The sequence below is a fragment of the Anser cygnoides genome, chromosome 12 (assembly GCF_040182565.1).
Source record: "Anser cygnoides isolate HZ-2024a breed goose chromosome 12, Taihu_goose_T2T_genome, whole genome shotgun sequence".
NCBI classification, from domain to species: domain Eukaryota; kingdom Metazoa; phylum Chordata; class Aves; order Anseriformes; family Anatidae; genus Anser; species Anser cygnoides.
The window spans coordinates 13,067,781-13,090,471 of record NC_089884.1 but is presented as its reverse complement, the minus strand read 5'-3'; the positions used below and the strand labels follow the sequence as shown (position 1 = coordinate 13,090,471).

The following is a 22,691-nucleotide window of genomic DNA, read 5'->3' as shown; positions in this document are numbered from 1 at the left end:
AAAGACGGGGGCTGGTTGGCAAAGGTCCTTCCCCAGCCCAGCCTGCTCTTGTTGAGAGGGGAGATGGGGTTCTCCTGTCTCAGTGTCTGCAGCACCTCCTGCTCCCTTCACCAGGACCTTATGTCAAAGGAAATGAACTCAGCATCTTCTCCTGCCCAGTCTCTATTACAAAAGCTGATCTGGCCAGACAAACGTGCAGACAAGCCAGGAACCTCCTGGCGCTCAGTCGGTGCCAAAGCATCTCGGACAAAAGCTCTCTTGAGACAGGAGCCACCACAAAGCTGGTGCTTTTGGAGATGAAGCTTCCAGCATAAGCCCAGGGCACCATCAGGTTTCTGGCCCCAGGTCCCTACGCTCGACTTTCCCCCTGCCAAATTTCCTACCTGCTCCAACAGCACGCAATGGCACCGTGCTTTCAACGCTCTCATATCCAAATAACAAATGCTGCATGACAGGGGGTCTGCGAACAGGCCTGGAAGCCTGTGGCAGCTCAGGAGTAGGGGCAAGCAGGGATGCAGAGATGTGCTGCGGATGTGCTCACTAGGAACCCAAATCCCAGCCTCTAGCGGGACACTTGCTCGGGGAGGACATGTGGCACTTTGCTGAGGGCACCAGGGCATAGTGCTCCCCTTCACAGCAAGGGGGGTTGCTCTCAGATGAATCCTGCCATTAAAGTCCATAAACGTGGCAGGGTTCGGGCTGTGAGCAACAAACACCCCGGCGATGACGCGCACCTGCACCACGAGGCACCATAAATCCAACCCCATGAGCACGGCCTTCAGGATCTCTCCTGGTGTTAGGCACAAGCTCATGTGTCTGCGGGAAGGACGACTGCTGGGGGTGGGCAACCCCCTGGGATGATGCTGAGATGATGCATGGCCAGGAAGGTCCTAAGTGCTGGTGGGACACACACGGCCCCACTGCGGGCGTGGGGTGGGCGATGAGCGCAGCAGGAGGGTGGCACATGCCACGCAGGGCAGCGGCCATTCTCACCACTGTGCCCGAGTCATCCATGGGCAGCTCAGCAGCCGTGGCTTCCCCCAGGACAACGGCTTCATCTCTCTGTCCGTCCTTCTCCATCTTTTCTTTTGCCTCCTTGAGGACCTTCTCATATTTTTCGTGTCCTGAAGAAAACACCCAATAAATAGAGGCATGGGCACAGCGCCACTCCGATTTAAGCCATAAAGCCCCTCTCCCCTGAGGTCGTCCTCTCTGCCAGCAGTCTGGGGCAGGTGGATGCTGCTTTTCCTCTCTGATATGGGATGCTCACTTCTACCCACCATCCTCCCCATATAGGAACACCTCATCCCCCACAGTGTGATGCAAATCTGCCCCTGCCAAAAGCCCTACTGCTCTGTATTACAGCTTTCCCGAGCATTTCTGTCCAGCCATCATCTTTCCAGCCGACAGATATGCTGGCAAGCCCTGCGGGATGCTTCTTGGGGCAAAGCCACATGGGACCCTCTGCTAGAGACCCAAGAAGCAAGTGGAGGGCCAAGTTTTGGGGTCTGACACCCCTTAAACTTCCAGCCTTGGTGTGAGCTGTGCATACAACACGGGAGAAAAACAGGGGACGTTCCTGGGGCCAGGGGCAGCACTTACCTTTGATATTCCTGGGCAGATCTAAGTAGATCCTGGGAAAGCTCGCCTCTCCTTTTAGGGTGAATTTTTCTGGCTCCAGGTGACCCACTTGGATCTGGAAAGTCTTGCAGAACACGCCAGGCACTCCCGGCAGGTACAAGACTTTCAATACTTGCTCCTTGCCAGGTCCGATGTAACCCTGCAGGGTGTGGGACAAGAGGGGGGCAGGCACCAGAGGGGCCTTGGTGACGGGCAGCTGCCGGGGCTGATGCCATTAAAGACTCAGCTGTGCCTTCAGAAGCTCGCAGCAAGAGGGCATCAGCGTGTTATCCTTGTAGGAGATGGGCATGAGGAAATGGGAGAAACTAAATCCCCTTGGGCCACTTCTTCCTAAAGGAGCATGGATGGGGAATGCTGCTCCAGCTCGGAGATAACCACACAGCACGCAGGAGCTGGGAGGAGAGATGCTCCTAGAGCAGCCTGCTCCCGCACAGAGCCCCGTGCTGCATCCCACTGCCCTGCACTCCTCTCCTTGCCGTCCCAGCCCCGCTCCTCCTTGGCTGCCCCACAAAGCTCCTGCGGAGCAGCACAGCTGGAGCCCAAGGGACCTGCACCAGGGCTTCCAATTTCTGGCAAAGGAGCTGTGCGCCCGAGCAAGAGCAGCCAAAATGCACAAGCTCAGGCATCACTGCTGGGGCATGGGATGGGTCTGGTCCCAAAAACACAGCCAAGAAAGAGGAGGAGGAGGTGCTGGAGATGCACAGAGGTTAACACAGCTCTCCCATTTCTGCTGTCTGGAGGCAGGACAGCTCGTGAGGGGCAGACTGGTGCCTTCAGGCAGCTCTCCTCCCCTGGGGTCCCACAGCGGCTGGGACGGGTGTGGGACCCCGATGCAAAACGCCAGCTTGGTGTGGTGCTGCCAGCAGCCAGGGAGGAGAACGAGCCGAGCTGGCAGCGAGGGCTCCTGCTCAGCACATGGGAAGGAGCCTTCAGCCTCACCTGGCTGGGGCAGGCAGCTCTCTTGGGGACAGGGGCAAGGAGGGGACCTGCCCGAGGACGCTGCGGGTGAGGTGACCCTGCAAGGAGCCCGCACCATGTGGCTCCAATGCCAGCACAGGCAGACAGCTCAGCAGCTGGGGCCGAGAGCTGCCAAGTCCCTTGTGCAGAGCCTCCTGCCCCCATAAGGGGCTCAAATGGGACTTGACCTTCTGTCCCTAAGCAGCTTACAGCCCTCGCTGCTGGCTGGTTTGGTGTTTTGGTTTTCTTTTTCTCCTTTTTTTCCTCTGTAACCCCTCTCCCAGGAAGCAGGACATGGGGCTGGGGCGCTACCCCTGCACTCACCGTGCTGGGCAGGACCAGGGGCACACCGGGCAGAGGGTTGTTTGCGGGGGCCATGCTGGGGCTCAGCGCCTGGTACTTGAATCCCACCTTCCCGCTGTTCTGCAGGGTGAGCTCCGCTTCGGTGACTTCGTTAAACAGCTGGAGGAGGACAGAAGACAGGAGCTGACCCACGGTGGTAGGATTATGCTAACCTGGGGAACCCGCAGCCACAGGACCCAGGAACAGATATCTGTGATAGCTCACAGGGATGCAATAGCAACCATGTAAAGTTCAGTAATAGAGGAAACAAGGAGGACACAAAGTCCTCTGCACTTTAAGGCATCATCTAACAGTAGGCTGCGGCACCAAAGAGGAGGACTCCTTCCCCTAGAAGCTGTTCTTGCCCCCTTGCATTAGGGCAGGGCATGACCAATCATCCGCTGCTCCTATCTAGTGAGCAGCCCCCAGATATCAGAAGCAGAATCTGCTTTGTAAAGACCCTTTCAGCCCCCGATACCCATCTCCAGTGAAATTTGCTCCCCTGGGCTTCCTCTGCTTCTCAGATTGCTCTTCCTTCAGGAAGCAGTGCTGCTTTGAGACCAGCTGGGGCCAAAAACTCCACCAAAATCAGACAGATCTGGGCAGCTACCCCAGTCAGCAGTGCCAAAGCTCAGCAGCTGCTCTCTTGGTCATTACCCCACCACTTGGCTGCAAGACTTCATTTATTCTTGGCAAAGTGGCACGTGCATTGCAATACCTGGTTTATTTTGTTGCTTGATAAGGAGCACTAGAAAAGAGCATCTCCTTGGGCCTCAGGTATTAGGAACTGATCAGCAGGTGGATGTCCCAGGGACATGTCCCTCTGAGGATCACCACCAGGACCCCTTCTGCCCTGAGAAGTAGTGCCAGAAACCTCGAGGGGGAGGAATTCCCAGCTCAGGGGGCTGGAGATGGCCATAAGAAGAGCAGCCTGGATGCAAGATATATTACACAAAGGCTGTCCTTCCAACAAGCAGAGGAAGGCTGTGAGGAAGGCAGGGGAAGCCCTCCACCCATGCCAGGAGCTGGGAAGGATGGAAAGTCTTTGGCATTGGTGGGCAGCAGCACACCAGTGATGGCTTCAAGGAGCAGCTGTGGTACCTGCAGCCCGCAGTCGATCTCTCTGATGTCGAAGAGGTAGCTGAGGAGCGAAGCCTCCCCCCTGAGCGCCACCTCATACGTCGGGCCCCCCTCCACCTCGCACAGCGCCGTGACGCGGGCGACCAGGTTGGCGTGGCCGAAGAAGGTGATGGTGACCCGCTGGCTCTCACTGGGCTGCAGCACGCCGTACAGCGGCAGGATGTCAAAGACCTGGAGGAAGGGAAGATCAAGATCTGGAGCATCAGGATGGATGCAGAAGAGTCACCTTGCCCTTGGGCTCTGGAGCAAGGCTGGAGTTCCACAGCCTCAGCTTGGAGTGAAGGACATGGCTGGAGGGTCCCTCAAACAGACAAAACTCATCCTAACCTCCTCCTGCATCCACTCCACTTCCCAGTGGAGTGACCATGGGAAAGCCTTCTCCCACGCTTGCTATTTAATGCACTAATTAATATGGTGCATTAATGTAATTTGGGAGGTCTGGCAGCAAGGAATTCTCTCCGTGCCTTTAGAAGCAGCTTTTACTACCTCTGGAGGAATGTGAGGCTTGGAGGTGAGTCCTTGGGGAGGACTCCAGCCCAGCACGTGTGCCCTCATCCTTCCCATCCTCTCTTGGATTCACACGCTGCTCTCTGGTGAGATGCCACAGCAAAACCCACCACAGAAAACTCCTAATCAATGCCCGCTTGATAATCAATGCCCGCTTGATTAAGTCCAACAGGATGAATAACCCTGCCCCAGCTGCTGCGCAGGGGAGGCCCTTGGCCAGCCCTAGGATGTGTCCTGCACAGCCTCTCCGAGCTGTGGTGCTGTGCTCGGGGCATGAGGACACTCCGAGAAGCACTGGGGCCATCAGTGTGCCATGCTGGAAAGGTGGAAGCCAGGCAGGGCAGATACCCTCTTACCTCCTCCACACCCAAGGCAAGGGGCTCGCTCTCCGCAAACTCCATCAGGTCCTTGATCTCCACCCGGCTCTGAGACTCCGCAGCACTTGCCAGCTCCTCAGCAGCGGATGGCAGCAGCTGGAAAACGCCCCCCAGGAGTTGCAGCGGGCTGCTGGCTGCTCGGGGTGAGACCGCCCTGCTGCCACAGCTGCACCCCACCAACGTGGGCTCTTCGAGCCAGCAGCAACGACCTCCCAGGACCATTTCAATGGATGGGGAAGAACCTGGTCAAGCCAGGCGTAGCTGAGGTGGTGCCTGGGTGCAAACCGAGTGTGGGGACACCCATGCCATCAGTCCAGCGTGGGTCCAAGCCCACCTGCAGATGAAGCATGGGCACCATCCGCGCGTCCCATGAGGGTGCACCCAGCGCTCGGTCATGGCAAAGACCTTGAGGGCATTTTGCACCCACTGCAGGCGGACCAGACGCAGGCTGTGCAACGCGACAACCCCAGGTTTGTTCCTGCAATTGTCATTTAGCGTTGCCCCCGCCCAGGACAGCTCCCCTTCTCCTCCTTGCTCAACACTTCAGCACCAGGCTTATGCCCTACAAGGGAAGATCTGGGTTGGACATCGCCTTCAGGGTGAGCCTGTGGAAGCCATCTGGTCCCCTCTGCTGCCATCCCAACAGCAGACCACGGACTGCTTGTGTTCAAATGCTGCCCAAGGATCACCCTGAACCCCCAAACCCACACAGGTTAGGGTTTCCCTGACAAAAGTAGGGGCACAGCTGCAAGCAGCTTGTATCAAAAACTGAAAAATAAGGATTTGGGAAGTGCTGGACAGAACTATCCTGCTTCAGGAGGTGCTTAGGTTTCATCTCGCATGCCTTTCAGCACTGCAGAGTTGTTCTTGAACATCCCCACCCCAAACAAAGCAGCTGAGATGTTTTTCCATCTCACAGCTGGTTCTGTGGTATTTAACCTCAAAAGCACTGTCTTTCAGAAGGAACCTCATCCCTGGGCTTTTAACCCCTGTTTATAAATGTGGGCTTTGTATAATTGCTCTTGAAGTTGAAGAACATGTGCTTCTTCCCTGACGTGAAGAAGTGCTTCGTGCTGTGGTCTCAACTTCAGCAGCAGCTGCAGGAGTATTTCTGGGACATCCTCAGACCCAATTAGAGGCCCAGTCTCCCCAGTAGATAAAGCACAGGGGCGGGCTGAGTTTTCTCACAGTTCTTCTTCTCAGGAAGAAATTGCAAGATTTGGACTACCTCAATACACTTTGCAAAGCATACAAAAAGTTGTTTGTTTCTCTTTTTTTTTTTTTGGCCTTGTATAGTTTAATTTTTGGTCAGTTACAGAGCTGTCAGCTAGCACACAACCACTGCTGCTTGCTTTAGCAGCGCAGGACTCTGAGCACAGCTCTCTGCCCTTCTCCTTAGCCCTGAAGGAGGCAATAGGGGGATTATTTCATTTCCAGCCCTGCCTAAACCTCTCCATATCCAAGGCCCTTGATACATACATGCCTCCTGGTTTCAATACCCTTTCTGTCATCCTCACGTTTTCAAAGCTAGCAAAGGTTTGCCAAGTGTGCATTCCCTAAGGTGCTAACCACACCACTTTAAGCTTATAATCTCCCTTCTCCCCAGGAAGGTCATGCAGATACTGCCTTGATACAATGACATGGGCAGTAGATAAAGCTGCAGTACAGATCTGAGGCAACTTTGGATATTATTTAGCCACGTCCACCTTTCCTGTGCATACATGGCAACAAAGCAGGAAACAAAACACCCTGATGATTCTATCTCAGCATTCAGCCCCGCTATTCTTTGCAGCCATGGGATAGCGTTTCTCCAGACTGTGCGGAGTTGCAGTGTTAAAACTGCCAATATTTGCATGTGAGCAGGTGCAACCCTTCTCCTTGAACTTAATGATAATTCTGGCATTTCCTGAACCTCTCGTGCTTTCTCACATTCTTTTTTTATTGCCCAGGCTGCAGACCAAGGTGCCAGCTCCCATCACCACCGAGGTCAACCTCTAAAGCAGCGAGGCTCACCAGCAGGGTCAGCAAACCAAAACCAATTCCCAAAGCCAGGAGACACCAGACTTTGCCTACAAACCCTTGTTGTAGAGAAGCACCCATCTGCTCTGTGGCCATCACTGCAACGCCCATTGGGGGAGGCAATGCAGCTGGTAGGTCTACAGGGAAGTCTACCTGTGCCTCCAGGGAGTCATCTGCATCTGCTGGCTCTTGGGCAGAGTCTCCTGCTGCTCCTGTGGCCTGGGCTGGCTCCTCTACACCCATAGCCCTGGAGCTGCTCTCTGCAGATGTCGGGGGCTCCACCGTGGCTCCCTCCTCCTGTGGTGGTTGGGGTTGGATGAAATATTTAGGTACCGGAGGGCTGAACCTGGAAAATAAAATGGTTGAACATGGACCTGCAGCAGGAAGGAGGAAAGCCTGCGTAAGATGGATGAGCCCACGTGGCCCCTTGGCAGGATGCTGGTGATGAGCCTGGTGGCCATGAGCAGGTCAATGCTGACGAGCACCAAAGCACCAGCAGCAATTAACACTGCGGGGAAGAAAGCTTTGGTCTTCTTTAACCAACACACTGCAAATCTTGTGTGGTGAGATTCAGCTCCTGCCATGCCATGGGCATTCCCCATCCGGCAGCGTGATCACCCAGCAGTTTCTAAACACAAACTGCTCGAGGAATGGTTTGGTAAATGATTCAGCAAACCAGCTCAAGGGCTCGTTTACAGATGGATCCGAGTTTATAGTTTGACCAGTGACTGTCAATAAACATATACAGTTCAAAGTTTCCAAATATTCCCAGATGACTTAGATTACGTTCCCTGTTTTAAACCACAGTAGGCGCTTGTGGCAGCTCTGCTCTGGCTTCCAATGCCGCACGGATGGACAGATGCTCCCCACGGACAAAACAGGCAGGTTTGGGCCACAGCCTTGGCTGCTTCATTCCTAGAGGGGATCTTAGTGCCCACCTTCAAAGAAATTCTGCCTGGTGAGTATTTGGCTACTGTCTACGCCTGGTATTTGCTCCTAGACTGGAGGCTTTCCACCACCCCTGAGAGGTCCCACCTGCCTTGGCCTTTGGGTGGACTTGGGATCTCACCAAGACCCTGGCGGTGTCCGGAGGGCAGCACAAAGCAGGGCCGGAGGGCAGGGAGGCGTTTGCTTGCCCCACACAGCAATGCCCATCCGTGGCCCCACCTGCACAGAGCTCTCTCCCTGGGCTGTGGCACCTCAGTACGTATTGGGGTGTGCAGGTGGGCACCCCTGGAAGTCCCCCAGTGCCGCACCAGTTCAGCACATTGCCTCCATGGCCGGCACCGCCCCAAAGTGCCAGCCACGATCCATCCTGGCCAGGAAATGAAACCACGTCTCGGAGCTGCTTGAGATAAATACTGCGAGTTAATAACAACTCCTGAGGAGAGGTAAAGCCCTGAGATAGAAAATCCATAATCATTTATTAAATTACCTTTAGTTCTATAGAATGGTTTGAGGCAACTTCACAGGACCGCGGTGCCTAGACAACAACAACATTTTTCACGCTAAAGCAGAAGCCCTCTGGGAGCCTGGGAGATGATGTGATTAGCGAGCCCGGCTGCGGAGAAGCACAAAGCGCAGCCAGGGACTCTTTCCAGTGGGGGAAAGCCAGGGCGAATGAGAAGTGTAAGACAAGGAAGGCAAGGAGCTACGCGCACCTCAGGAAGGCAAGGTGTCCACAGAAAGCTGTCATATTTCTGTTTATTGGACAAGAAGCCTTCCCAAAGGAGAGGCAGCTGTCTCAGGAAAGCAGAAAGAAGGGGAAGAGGGGTTGCTAACCTTCTGTCTCTCCCACCCCTGTCCACCCCATAAGCACATCCTCCACCCAGTGCTTCCAGGCTCCCCCATTGCACTGGGGGGAGAGCAGCTCAAGCCACCCGTGGAAGAAAGTGTGGGGATGTGATGGGAGCAGGGCTGGACGGGCAACAGGGAAAGAAGAGGCCCCAGCCTGCGAGAGGTTAGAAATAAACCTCAGCCTGTCAGCCTGCTGGGGCACAGCTTCACACTGCTTCCCACACCCTCCTCCCGAAATAGAGGAGCTAGAAGTCACACCGCTGCCGCTAACTCGACGTGAAGACGCAGGCGGGGTGGCGTGAGCCCGCCGGCTCAGGCTGTGCAAGAGCCATCAGCATCGGGACAGACACCCCAAAACTGCACTTCCCCAGAGCCACGGGTGGATGTGAGCGAGCCCCCTCTTTCAGAAGGGCTCTTTGCAGAGTTCTGCTCCTCCTCGCTGCACTGGAGCAGCGAGAGAGGAAACTAAAACCGTGAAGACTATTTCTTTGCTGGGAAAAATTCATTTTCTCAGCTGTTTACAAAATCCATTGAAATTCAGACGAGGTGAGACAGAAAGGAGCAGCAGAACCACCGCAAGATGCGACGTCTCCAGCTCCTGTTCTGTGTGTGCAGGGCTCGGCGTGCATCGGGATGCGGGGAGCGGTCCGGGGATGTCCCACTGCGACCGAGTTTTAATTAACTTACAGTTAATACGTGGTATTAGCAGACACTTTACTTCTTTGAGTCAAGAAGGTCACTTTTGAGAGGTGAGGGAGAATTTTGATTTTTTTTTTTTTAAATATTTTTTGAAGGATTCTGTTCCCACAGAGAAGCTTGCCATGTTCCTGTGGCCACAACCAAAGCTCCCCAGCACCCTTCAGAGGGAACCACGGGATTTGATTTGTGGGCACATTTGTGTTTACATTGAGAGTCATCCCCTGCTGAAGCCCCCTAGAAAGATTTGGTGCACGTGAAAACACCCAAAACCTCTACTGACCCATCACTTTCCACGACAAAAATCAGAGAGAGTCTTGAAAACGCCTTCTGCCCTAGCTTCTGCCTCTCTCCATGCACTTGCGCAGGACCTTGCCAGGCTTGCCAGGCACCACCGCTCCTCTGCCCCCTCGGTCCAACCCACACCATGGCAAGCCCAGGCAGTGCCAGGCATCAGTGGCACCAGCAGGTCTCGCCCTGTTTGGGCAGGGGGAGAAGGGGAAGAGGTCTTTTGGGGAGGTCACCCTATGCAGCAGCACTTTTCTCTCTCTGCACGCCCCCGACAAGTTATAACCCTGGAAGAAGTCTCCCACTGACCTTACCAGAGTTATTGGAACCTGCTCTGATTTTATAGAACATTTGCAAAACATCTCCCATCGAGTCCTCTCCTTCCCCCTGCTTTGCCGTGTGATTCAGAAACATCAGGTGAGGCAGTAGGAAGCTCCCGAGTCTCCATCAGACAGAAACGCTTCTCCATCAGTCTCTGGCCAAAGGTCTCTCTGAACTAATCAGGAGCTCTAATGATAAACACAATTTGTACTCTTGGTTCGAAATTAAACAAGCCACGCCGGCCATAATTTGGAGGTGCTGTTTAAAGTAATCAGCAACGACTACAATCTTCCCACCTACTTCAAAACGTAGCTCTGCAGACAGACAGGTGGCCACAGTGACTCCTGCGGCTGATCGCCCGGGGTATGCAGAGCTTCACCCTTTTGAGATGCCTTCACGAGGTGCGAGCCTAGCAAACAACGAAGGGTGGGGCTGCAAGTGCTAAAAGCATTAGGAAACGGGGAGCCAAGGAAAGCTGAGCACAACCTGTTGAGAACAGCAAGCTGGGCCCAAGAGAGCTTACAGAAGGCTCCCTGCCATGAATAAAGAGATTTCTCTATCTATCTTCTCTGTAGGGTGAGGACTGCAGAAGACCAAAGCTGGATCTCCACCGCTTTGTGGAAGGGATGAACAGGACAGGGCCTGAAGCACGTCCTGAAGTCCTCAGCTGGGAGGAAATATCTCTGCTCGTCTCAGCCCCACCAGCCCACGCTGACACAGGTTGCCCCATGCAGCATGTCCCAGCCCCATGTGCCTTCCCAGCGGGGTTCTGCAGCTGGTCACAGAGCGAGAGGCAGGAGGAGGTAGAGGAGCAACAACAAAGAATGCAGACGAAAAAAACAAACCTAAGAAAGCTCCCATTTGTTTAATATCCTTCCTGGGGCAGCATCCCAAAATAAGCCACAAGCCGGAGCTCCACCATGCTGAGGACGCTGGCACTGCCATCCATCCGCTGTCCAGAAGGAGCTGGGCTCATCACGCCAGCACAAATTACAGACAGATTTATGGCCATGCAGAGTTTTTACCGTCATTTATGTGGGCTGTGCAAATGGCTAGTTAACATCATCGCCAAGTTATTGTTAAAGGTCACGGCACAACATAATTACCCGTTTTACCAAGGGTGAGGCAGATGTTCTCGCAGGAAATGTGCTCACAGCTGAGCAGCCTGGCCTCATTTGGGATGGGACCAGGGATGACCCTATGGGGTGGCCTGGTCCAGGAGGCACCAGGGACACCTCAGGACAGAGAGGGAGTGATGGAGACAGGCAAGGGAGAGGTGCCGGGGGCCATCAAAGAGAAAGGAGAAGGACTCTAGGGTGAAGCCAAGAGGTGCCCATGAGTTGGAAAAGCTGACCAGGGTGAAGGGTGGATGGGGATGGATGAGATAAGGATAAAGACATTGTTGTAGGGACTGAGGTGAGGAGCCGCTGCTCTGTCACCCCAACCAGTCCTTCACTGGGTCCTGCTGGGCTGCTGAGTGCAGCCAAGAGCTACTCAACACTTCGCCCAGCCAGGCAATGGGATGAGTTGGGTTAGATGGGAGGAGCTGGGTAAATCAGCGGGTGAAAAGGAGAGGGATAACCCAGCACCCACAAACTTTGTACCCAGGGTGAGCCGACACTTCCCCTGAGCAAGGAGGAGCCCCTGCAAACCACGCTCACAGCTGAAAAGGTTTCATGTCGAGGAGAAGGAAGGCTCTCCCAGGGAGGGACTGAGTTCGTTGGGTTCAAAAACCACATGGCATACCGGGTGGCCTAGAAGGATCCTCGGGGTGTCTGGCACCCCAGGAACTTCTGCCTCCCTCGGTGCGAAGGAGCTGGCCAAGAATAAACTTGTCCTTCCTCAGCACCATGCAGCCTCTTTGCTCTGCATCTCCATCACCTCTGCACTGAGAAGGAATCGCAACAAACACCCCCAAGCAGATTCACAACCCCAGACATGCGAAGATTTGATACCCGGATTCAAATTTGGCTTGAGCACTTTCTCCTAAAAGCTTAAGGATTCCTCACCCTGTGAAGACAGGACCGAGACAGGGACACACCACAAAGAGCACGATACTGGAAACAGCACTCTCAGAGCGATGCCAGTGGGTTTGAAAGGGTTTTCCCCCGAAAGGTGCTGGATGCAGAGAATGTGGAAAGTAGAAAGAGAGAATGGGGAGAAACAACTGGAGAAATTAAGAGAAAAGAGGTCTGGACAATCGTGTCAGCTTACTTGCCATTGGCACGCAGAGTGGCAGCAGGGTGGCAGGGGCTCCCCAGGCTGCTCGCAGAACATCGCCGGCAGAGCAAGCAGCCCCCACCAAAGTCACCTTCCAGCCAGCACTGACTGCTTGGCCAAAGCCAGGAGGGCACGCTGTCCCGCTGCAGTGCAGGTGGCGCTCAGGACGGAGCAGCCCCCTGCCTGACAGCACCTTGGATGGGGCACACAGTGCTTCTGGTCAGAGCAAGGCGTTCTCCTTTGCCTTACCTATACCCGATACATTTCTCCAAGGCCCCAGAGCTGCTCTCTGGTGCACCAAGGTGAATGAAAGCACTCGGGGTTGGTCACCCTCACGTAAAGGAGGAGGCTGAGCCTCAGAAAACCCATGTGTAGTCGAAGTGATTCCCACGGAGCCAGTCAGGGCTCTGACGTCCTAGAGGCTTGCAACCTGCAAAACCCGTGGTCAGAAGCCCCGGGGCAATGAAGATGTCTCAGACCTGCCATCACGTTCCCTGGAAGGATCAGGTAGCAAACTTCCCAAAGCCTCCCCTGCTCCAGCTCCCCAGCACCTCTGCCCAGCACCCGGAGCCCCTGCCATCAGCAGGCGTTGCTGCAGCACTCCACCACAACTCAGCCCCAGGAGCGATGCGCGGAAGGAGGGCTATGGGACAAGCAGTGTCCTTGGAGCTGCCAAAACCCCAAACGTGCTGCCCCAAGGGGCTTGCAATTTTAGCGAGACAGCACAGCCCGTGATAGCACCGGGGGGGGGGGGGGGAAGAGGGTACATGCTCCTGTTGCTCATCTGAGACTCCTGAGCAGCGGGGCATGGTGGATGCGTGCAGTTCAGACGTATATTCTTGCTGCTCCTGTTGCTACCTCTCTCCTCCGGTGGCTGACAGAGCACCGCTGTCAGATTTTTGCCTTGCACTGTTTTTCATTGTCTGTGTTTTCTATTTCTTCCTTATTATAAAAGCAACAAAACAAAAACCCCATCAAGTATAACAAAGAATTGTTTTTGTCAGGACCGAGGCAGGAATCTGGCTGGCAGGGCCCCTGCAGTGCAGCCTGCCAAGGGACACGGAGGGAGGGCAGAGGAACAAGGAATTATTAATGCCATAGAAGACCCACTTGGGAGGAGAAAGACTCCTTGTTTGTTCAAAACAAATTGGCAGAGAAAACCCTGGATGGAAAGGAAAGGCAGGCATTTCCTACGTATTTAGCTCACCAAACCCTATCCACGAAAGATCTACTGGCCACTCATTGTGCTGGATGCACAGCCCAGAAGTTGCCGCTCTCCAGAGACATCAGGTCAATGCACAGAGCAGGTCTGACACGTGCCACGAGGTGCAGAGCTTCAGGCTGATCCTTCCTGGCACACGGAGCTGACAGCGTGTGCTAGCTGCATCCTGTGTGTCACGTGAAGGAAATGGGGACAGGGACAAAGGGGTCCTGCAGGAACAGCAGAGCTCAGGAGGAGCTGTGCCTTGTTGTCTAATAATGAAACTCTAGAGAACAGCATAGCTTGGGGTTAAGCCTTTGGCAGCAGCAGGAAGGGAGCGTTTGTCACAGGGAGCTCTGGTTATTCAGGAAGAAAAGCCTTATACGACTTTTGGAGGTAATGTATTTCTTTTGATGGGAATCCCAAACAAAGCTGAGGGGCTGGATATTTCCCTTAGAGAGGGGGGCAAGTTGGTCTTCAGGGAAGAAATCCTAAAGGTAAGCAAGATGATGCTTGAACGTGGCTCCAGACCTACATCCCCTGATGACTCACTGGAGATTCCTTCCAAGGCAGCAGAAAACTTCTTGGTGCAAAGCCTTAAATCGGCTTTGAGTTATCAGAGGTCCAAGGGGAAGGGAGAGACCGTTCCCAGCCTGCCTCTGCCCACGTAGGTCTAGGAGAAGAGTAACCACAAGGGTCTGATAGCTCAGCACTGCCAGGGAAGGGGCACGGCTAGCGTGGTCTGGGCACGTGCAACCACACAGCAAGGCTTGGGCTGTCGTGTGGTGGCTCTGCTCAACATTTTTCTCTCCTGGCCAAAATAAACTCGTGCGTCTGATTGATGCTGGGAGCCTCTGATGAGGGCCTCCAGCCAGGTGAGATGTGTGGATGGCTAAATTCAATCGATCTCACTTTCGTGGGACCTGATGCTTGATTCTCTCTGTGTCAGGCCTCAGTTAGTTTGATCTGATAATTTAGAATACCAACAGTGCTTAATGGGGACCAGAAATAATATCTGACATGCTGCCCTTCTGCTGGGCTCTTAATGAGCAATTTGAGGTGTTAATAGCTTGGAGACTGTCTTCATTTCCAGCCCTGCCATGGAGCATCACATGGTGTCTGCCGAGGGACCCGGAGAGAGTACATTACTGCTTAATTAGCATGCAGAGCAGAAAAGAGAGCTGTCCTAATGTCCACGTCGCTAACGAGCCAGAAAAGGGGCTATGCCAAAGACCACTGGGCAAAGTCTGCTGTCCTGCCAGATGCTGAGGACCCCCGGCTGCTACCCAGCCCTGCGGGCTGGGCGCCTTAGCAGCCTCTGGAAGAATGAACACCTGCAGGCTCGGGTTCTGCAAAGACAATTTAGGCGGAGGCGCGGTGATTAAAAACTGAAAACCAATTCAGCATTCACATTTCCAAAAACTCAAAGAGGTTCCAAAAAAATAACAGTAAAGATAATCAGGCAACCGGCCAACAAGTGGCCCCAGAGGAAATTAATTCCACACAGGCTTCGCAGTAATGTGCTTATTTCTCTGTTATTATAAAATATAAGCATTGTTCTGTCATCAAAATTAGATTCTCCCTTTAGCTGGTAATTAAACCCTAATCTAATTTACCAGGAGATGACAGAGGCCTCCAAGCAGAGACTACAGCCCTGCTTCCCTCCTGCGTGCCCACCTCTCTTTGCAGACTTTCCCCTGCACGACTGGAAACCTGCAGGGTCTGCTCCTGAAGTGCATCAAGAAGGGCACCCCGTAGGTGCTCTGTTGCCTGCTAAGACCCAGCTGTGATGGGGTACCCCAGTGTTAGGTCTTCTCCCCCAAGCCCTCCGCATAGCCCTCGCTGATTTCCAGCCCCCAGCAGGTCTCCTCCTCTGAGCCCGACCCCAGTTCCCCAAACATGACTGCTCACCGACGGTGTGTATTATTTGGAAGAGCAGCACTTCAACGCACGGTGGTTAACCTTGCTAGGTTTCCTAGGGCACTATGGAAAAACCATTTGCTACTGTAATTAAAACTGTCCACTTTTGTACTATGCAGAGAGGCCACAGTGGGAAGAACGGCTAAAAACATTATAGACGTGCTCCAGTGCGACTGCAAGATCGTTGCTGGGCTTGGCAGCTGCAGCCCAGCACTGGATAGCCCTGCTCCCCGTGGATGATCAGGACAGAGCTCCCACCAACCTCTGCAGCTGCACCTAAAAGTCACAGCAGAACCTGTTCTTTTGCTGTAAAACAGCCCCAAAGAGTCGTTTTGTGAATGGAGGTTAGTAGATCAAAACACACTTCACCGAGGTGGTGCTTGCCTCAGGCCAAGAGGGTTGGAGAAACCTTTTTTTTCCCAGAAGAACCAGTACGGGGGCAGCAGCAAAGCAGCAGTGAGAGGCTGGGACAGCAGCACACCATGCTGGTGGCTGTGCCTATGTGTGCTTGTATGGCAAGACAACAAATAGGGTTGGCAGGGAAGGAAGAGAGGTCATGCTATACACCCGCTAACTATTTTTGAGTGCCTGAGCCAACGTGTGACTTTGTAGCTTCAGTGATAAGACAGCAAGATTCTATGGGCTATGCTGGAGGTGTTTTATAGCCCCGGGTTGGCTGGAGAACTTTTTGTCCTTCCCAGCTTCAAACTGGCAGAGGTCACCTCTTCCCTGAGCATCCACCCTGACCACAGCTGGCAGGTGTTATTTCCAGATGGGAGAATTGAAAGCAATTTGTCAGATCCCAGGCAAACAGCCTTGGGCTTTGCAGAGCACGGACAGGCCCCCAGGAAGGAGAAGAGCTTCGAGGAGAGGGCAAAGCGGCACATACCTCATCTGGCTCATGCGGCTGCCTGTCAGGAAGGCCCAGTGGTATCGCACAAGAAGCGGGCTGCAGTTGGTCATCTCGACGTAACGCACGTCTTCGGTGTCATTCAAGATGCAGCCAAAGTCCAGGGCCGTGGTCTGGATATGGAGGTTTGGGAAGTAGACCTCTCCCCGAACAGTAATCTGCTCCTCGTGGGGGTGCTCGAGAAACTGTATTTTCAGAGCCTTCTCTGCTACGCGGATATTCAAGTCCTCTTTGTAAGCAGGGTCAAATCTGATGGAGAGGTGAAGTTCCTCCCCTATCCCCAGCTTCATTGGCTGCAAGGAGATGAAGAGATATTAATCAGCAGCATGATGAAGTTCCATAAAGTTCCAAGGTCTGATGGCATGAAACAGGCAAAGGCATGATGCCCTACGTGTGATGCCAGCATGAGCTCCCTTTTTCTTCACAGCATGTGTCTGACCACAAGCACCACAAACACTCGTCTGAGACCATCTCAGGCTTACGTTTCTGCTCTCTGTGTCAATATGAGGGTAATAAGCATCCGCCTACTGAATTCTGGACCTGTAAAGTCTGTATGCTAGAAACACAACCACACCAGCACTTTGCCAGCCCTCCAGCCCTGACTCTTGAAGAACTCCTTTACCCTCACACTCAGCCCACACGCACTGGCACTGCAGCCTCAGGCTTGCAGCAGAGAGGGAAAACATGAATTTACTTACAAGGACAAATGTTTCATGCTCTGAAAACTCATTTCCTTCAGCAGCTCATTTCACATCTATTCTAGTTCAGGCCAGACCACTGCTGGCTCTAAGGAGTGAGCTTCTCTACCAGAGGACCGCTGGCACCAGGCTCCCAGCTCCTCACCTGAACACCCGCCGAGAGGGGCTGCTGCTCTGCATCACAGATCAGGAAGGGCTGATCCAAGAGTAAGACGAAGCTGAGCGGCAAGGAGGAGATGTTTTTTAAATGAAGAGGCTCGTACTGAAGAGTTAGGACATCCTTGGGTTGCTACAGGAGACAACAAATGGGAAAAACCTGAAGGCCATGGGCCTCCTTCCCTTTCTGTTGCATTTCATGTTTTTCAACCCCCAAAATGCATACACCTCTACTTGCTGTTCTTAAGAAAAGTTTGCCACTTTTCACTTTGAGAAAACCCTTCTAGAAGGCTTTTTCTCAAAGTACCTCAAATGCTTTTCATGTTTAGAAGCCACGGGATCCCCTGGGGGACTGGAGACATCATTGCCTCACGTACAGAGGAGGGAACAGGACCCTGGGGAGGTAGGTGCATCAACAAGGTCAAAACAGAAACCTAATTCAGGTTGTTCCTCTCCAGTTTTGCATCCTCCCTTGGGCTGAACGGCACAAGATGCATTTCTACTCACATACAATAATTTCTTACAACCTTCTTGGCTCAAGTAGCCTCATAAAAAAGAGTGAGGTTCATCAGAGAGACAGCAAGCAGGATTTAACCTGGAGTGGAGAGACTGCAGCACCCTAAGGTTAAGTTTAAACATCTGCTTGCACATACAGGTTGCACGGCAGTTGGGTTGCAGCATGCCTTCTGCTGCCCCTGTTAATGACAAGCTGCCTGTAGCCTTAAAGCAGAGCTCCAGCCTAACCCATTTCTTCCTGTTCATGCATTTCCCTGGGCTTCCTGTATGGTTTAGACAAACTAGGCGGTGTTTGGGAATGCATTAATATCAAACATCTGCAGTGTCATAGCACGCGATAAATGGGAGTGCACGGCAACAAGCACAGTGCAGGCAGGCAGCAGGAAGGACCAGAAAGCTTCCCGTTAAATCCGAGCTGCTCTACTCTGGAAGCCAGGGAGAACTGAAAACACAGAAGCTAAATAATGAAGTATTTTCTTTTTCAGACACCTTGGGGGAGAGGGAAAGATGATGCAGGAGGCAACATCCAGAGACCAAAGGGCAGCTGCCTTGCGTTCTCATCACTGCAGCTGAAGGATGTCTGCAGGTCCTTTGAACAAGGTGAGGATGGGGAAATGCAAAGAGCTAGCATCCCTACCAACAGCTAAGAAGGCAGAAGAGAGACGAGACCATGAGTTTTTCCTCATCAGCCTGAGCTGTTGACAGGAGTCTCAGTTTTCTCAGCTTCCCTGCAGGATCAATGCTCAGGGTGCCTTGGAGGACCTTCAAAACCCTCGCTTTACACTGAATACAGACATTGGTATCCCTCTAAAAGCAGCCATGAGAGAGCCTCTGTGGAGAAGCCAAAATCCCAGTTGTACACGGGTGACGAAATGAAGGTCCTGTTTCTAAAATCACCCTCCACAACTCTACAAAAATGCCCCACGAGGGGTGAGGAGGGGCAGAGCATCACACCGCTGCAGGGCTCTGCCCTCCACAACCCACACACCGCCTGTGCTGCTGTCATGGTCCCATCGTCTCACCCTCTGCCCTAGCGAGCCTGTCCTGACCCTAGGGGAACTGAAGTAATGATCTTGGTGTTAACAGCAAAAGCTTGGTCCTACTCAAATCAATAGTAAGAGCCCTGTGGGCTTGGAGGAGGTGTTTACCTTCTTCTGGGTGTGCGCGTGCGTCGACTTCACAAGTGGCTTTCAGCCATCAGCCGCACCAAAAAACGCCAGGACGCAATCCAGAGACTTACCTTCTCCACGCGGAAAGTGATTTCCCTGGAGGAGATCTGCAGGACAGGAGCCACGAACTCGCATGTGACATCCACCTGCATTATCTGTGCCTTCCCTGCCTTGCTCCCTATGATGGCGTGGCACAGCAGCCGCTCCGTCACCACCTGCACACGAGAGTCACACATCACCCGGTGGGCACGAGCAGGGCACTGCGTTTGTCAGCCACCCAGCCATGGGCATGAAGGATTTCATAGCCTGGGGACACACCTTGCCATGGGACCTTGGCCACGTTACTGCCATACAGATGCAGTCGCTGGTCTCCTCAATAGCTCCCCTTGCTCTTTATGCTGCGTCCTCTTTATTCAGCACTCAAGTGTCCATAATGCCACACCCCAACATCCACAAAATGCACTTGCAGGCCATGTGCTGTCTGCAGTCATGGTAATTAACACCCCAAATGATCATCACTTTGATGTACCTCATTGCTAAGCGTAACCCTTACAACAAGCTGTGGGATGTCATTACAAAAATAACTGTATTAAGGGAAACAGGGGATAAGAGGGCCCAATGCCACCAAACATTCCCTCTGAAGCTTAGTGGAAAGGATGCACGGAAAAAACCCCAACAGCTGTCCTGCCTTCAGGTGTAAAGGGGATCATGTTCCTAGGAATGCACTGTCTCCCACATCTGATTTTAAAAGAAATGACCCCAGGAATGAGATGTCTCATGCCTCGGGTGGAAGCCCCCTTCCGAAACCAAATGCTCTTACTTTCTGACTTCTCCTGGTTTCTCATGGTATCACTTCCTCAGATCTCCCCCTTGTCCCCCTTTTCAACCCCCTTGCCCAACTCCTCCTTGGAGCCTGCAGCCTCCAGAGGAGCTGCCTAACACAGGGGGCTGGGCTCCTGGCCCACCTGAAGAGCACCAAGCTCTCCAGGCACAAGGAAGGCGACAGCCCCCTCCCAGGGGCTTGGTGTCAGCCCCATGTAGCCCCAGCTAAGCTCACAGATCCCCTTCCAGCTTTCCAAGCAAGACATCCTCTCCAATGCCCCGATCTTTCTATTTCTTTTCTGTTACCTTTCCCATCTCCCCAGCAAAACCCTTGAGCTCCAAACTTCATAGGGACATACCCGGAGAGTCCCATCAGTCTTCCTCCCCCTGCCACTGAGGCAACCCTCTGAAATACCTTTCACTGCTGGTACTGGGGGGGACTTGCAGTGATCCCACTGAAACATCCCCCTCTGAGCTGTGACCCAAGGGTGCATAGCCTCACTGCTCGACCTGGCTGCCCTGGGGACACTGGGACTAGCTGGTATGGAAATATTGACAAAAGCCCAAGCTGTCAATTCTAATGATCTCTGGGAACAGTTTCCCACGTGTAGAACGTCCCTGTATGATCATTAGAGCTGATGTACTGTGTTCATTTTTCTCCTCCAGGACTCAGTGCTAGATAAGCCCTCTGCCTGTATACATGTAGAAAGGAAAAATGATGCTGCTCCCAGACACTCCCTCCCTCCACAGGTGTTTTAGATGCTTTCCCCAGACATATTACCTTTTTTATTTTTTTAATTTACTTTCTGCCTGCATTCCTAATTTCTCAGAGCCTAACTCCTTTCTCTACCCTTCCTTTCTGTCCCAGCTTGTGACACCTTATAACCTGTCATCTGCCCACCGAAGCAGCACTTTCTTCAGCCCATATTTTGGTATCAGCAAGATGGGTTTATGGTAGCTATAGAAACAAGAAAAGCCTTAGCAACTGATGGTGGCCAGCAAGGAAATCAACTGGTGCTGCCATGGTAACTTGTGATGTTAAAACAGTTCTTGAAAGCAATTGCTCATTTTCTCAGGCAAGTGTCTGAAGACGACCCTGTGGTTGTGACCTGGTGGAAAGGGCTCGACCTCACCTTTGGAGTGCTGGAGAAGCCTTCCAGCGTCATCTCCATGGTCCTGCCTGGCATCAGCTCCATCCTCAGCGGTCGAAGCTTGAACACGGGAGATGCGGGCTGGGGTCTCTGGGAGGAGTTTTTGCCCTTGGAGTTACCAACAACAGGAAGATGATCACGCTGGCGAAACGGGGCAAAGCCTTCTGTCGTCCAGTAGAGCTGATGGGTTCGCCTTCCCTTGTTCGTTATCTTGAAGTGGTAACAGCAGGGACCCAGGCTGGAAGAGAAGAAAGGGTGGAAAGTGTAAAAAAAAAACCCTGAGATTTCCCAGCAGTCACCCAACACCAGCATCCTGGTGCCATTTCCTTAACTGCACCTTCAGCAGTAAAGCCACCTCTGAAAAGGCCGACCTTGCTCAGAGCTACAGCAGAAGCCAAATCTTGCTTGCCCCCAAGTCTATCAGCATCCAGCAGCTGCTCTGTTTGCAAGGAACAGCTTCACAAGGAACATCTTGGCCACTGGGGGGATGCTGGGGGCAAGCTGGCCGTCTGCCCTGTGCTCAGAGCATCACCAGCCTTTTGTGCTTGACGCTTGGAATAATTTCCCCACGTGCTTCCGTGCTTAGGGAGCAGCCAACCCTCGCTGCCCACAGCACATCACCATCCTGTGCCTGAACAGCGTGGCTGGTGCGGTGCTTCAGGAAGATAAACGCGCGGCGGGGACGCAGGATCAATGGAAGTTTCCCCAGTACGAACACAGCAGCAAGACCAGCTCTGGCTGCTGAGGTAGCTGAGCGACATCAGGGGATGACTAACTAGAGCTAGATATAAGACAAAATGAATGTTCAATGGAAATTGATTCCTTCACGTGAGAAAACAGTAACTGCAGGCTAGGCTGGAGTAATTATTCTACCCTCTATAAATCTCAGCGTGGCCAGGAAATGAACGGTTCCTGGAACGCTAACCATCTTTGAGAGGTACAGAATGTGCAGCTTACAAAACACACGTCTGCACTAAGCAGCTAAACACAAACGCAGAAGTGATGGTGTAGCACAAACTTGCCTTTGGTACAGACTGCTAGGAAGTGTTTGATGCACAAGAACTCTGCATGAGCCATTTTATCTGGTGGACAGCAAGAGAGGAGAACTTGGAGCAGTCCCGGGTGGCTCTGGGGAAGCCCAGCTCAGCAAGCTGCTGGGCCCCACAGCCCAAGAGGTGCCCACCACAAGGCAGGTGAGGAGCACCTAGGGAAGACCTGCCTTCCTCCCCTGTTGTCAGACACGGATCCCTTCCTTTGAGCTAAGCCCTCCTCATTAGTGCTCCTGATTTATCTTGCCCAGACACAGGACGTTTGCTCTCTTGCCAGTCAGGAAAGGGTCCGCCATGCCCAGGGGACATGCCTCTACTCAGCCTCCAGCCTGTGCCTTGGGCTGCTGCTGCTTTGACAGAGGAGACAGCAAAAAAAACCACCATCACAAACAAAAACAAACAACAATAAAACAACAAAAAAGGCAACAACAACAAAAACAAACAAACAAAAAAACCAGGCAGGAGAAACAAGGAATGAGTGCATCTAATAACGAGAAGCCCGGAGGGGAAGCAGGAGGAGACAACGGAGTTGAGGGGATGATTGAGGGCAACGACAAGTTCTGTTGCTCCTCCAGCGCTCCTGGGCTGAGGGGAAATAAAACAGCGTCATTAATTTCGTCAAGGAGCTGCTAACAAGCTACCGCCAGGTTTTCCGCTGCTGTGAAACGATGCTCCACAGTGAGCGGAAAAGCAAGCAACACTATTGCAAAGTGAAACATGTTTATACTGGTAATGGGGCATTTTTCAGCCAGAGGCTTCTGGGACCTGCTGGTTTGCTCCACATCTTAAATGAA

General features: G+C 53.1%; 1 protein-coding gene across 12 annotated transcripts in view; it reads right to left on the bottom strand.

Annotated features, from left to right (window-relative positions):
• HYDIN (HYDIN axonemal central pair apparatus protein) overlaps positions 1-22,691 on the bottom strand; it is a 129,432-nt gene that overhangs the window by 38,544 nt on the left and 68,197 nt on the right. For all 12 annotated transcript variants that reach the window (XR_010834391.1, XR_010834390.1, XM_067004278.1 and 9 more), the window contains exons 20-29: positions 20,831-21,086; positions 18,947-19,090; positions 17,180-17,323; positions 16,316-16,629; positions 7,137-7,329; positions 4,944-5,060; positions 4,042-4,251; positions 2,923-3,060; positions 1,603-1,780; positions 994-1,124 (exon numbers count right to left, since the gene is read on the bottom strand). Coding sequence is in view for 10 of the 12 variants with exons in the window: in XM_067004278.1 (XP_066860379.1) it covers positions 994-1,124; positions 1,603-1,780; positions 2,923-3,060; positions 4,042-4,251; positions 4,944-5,060; positions 7,137-7,329; positions 16,316-16,629; positions 17,180-17,323; positions 18,947-19,090; positions 20,831-21,086 (1,825 nt within the window). In the remaining 2 variants the exon portion in view is untranslated. The remainder of the gene's footprint in view (positions 1-993; positions 1,125-1,602; positions 1,781-2,922; positions 3,061-4,041; positions 4,252-4,943; positions 5,061-7,136; positions 7,330-16,315; positions 16,630-17,179; positions 17,324-18,946; positions 19,091-20,830; positions 21,087-22,691) is intronic.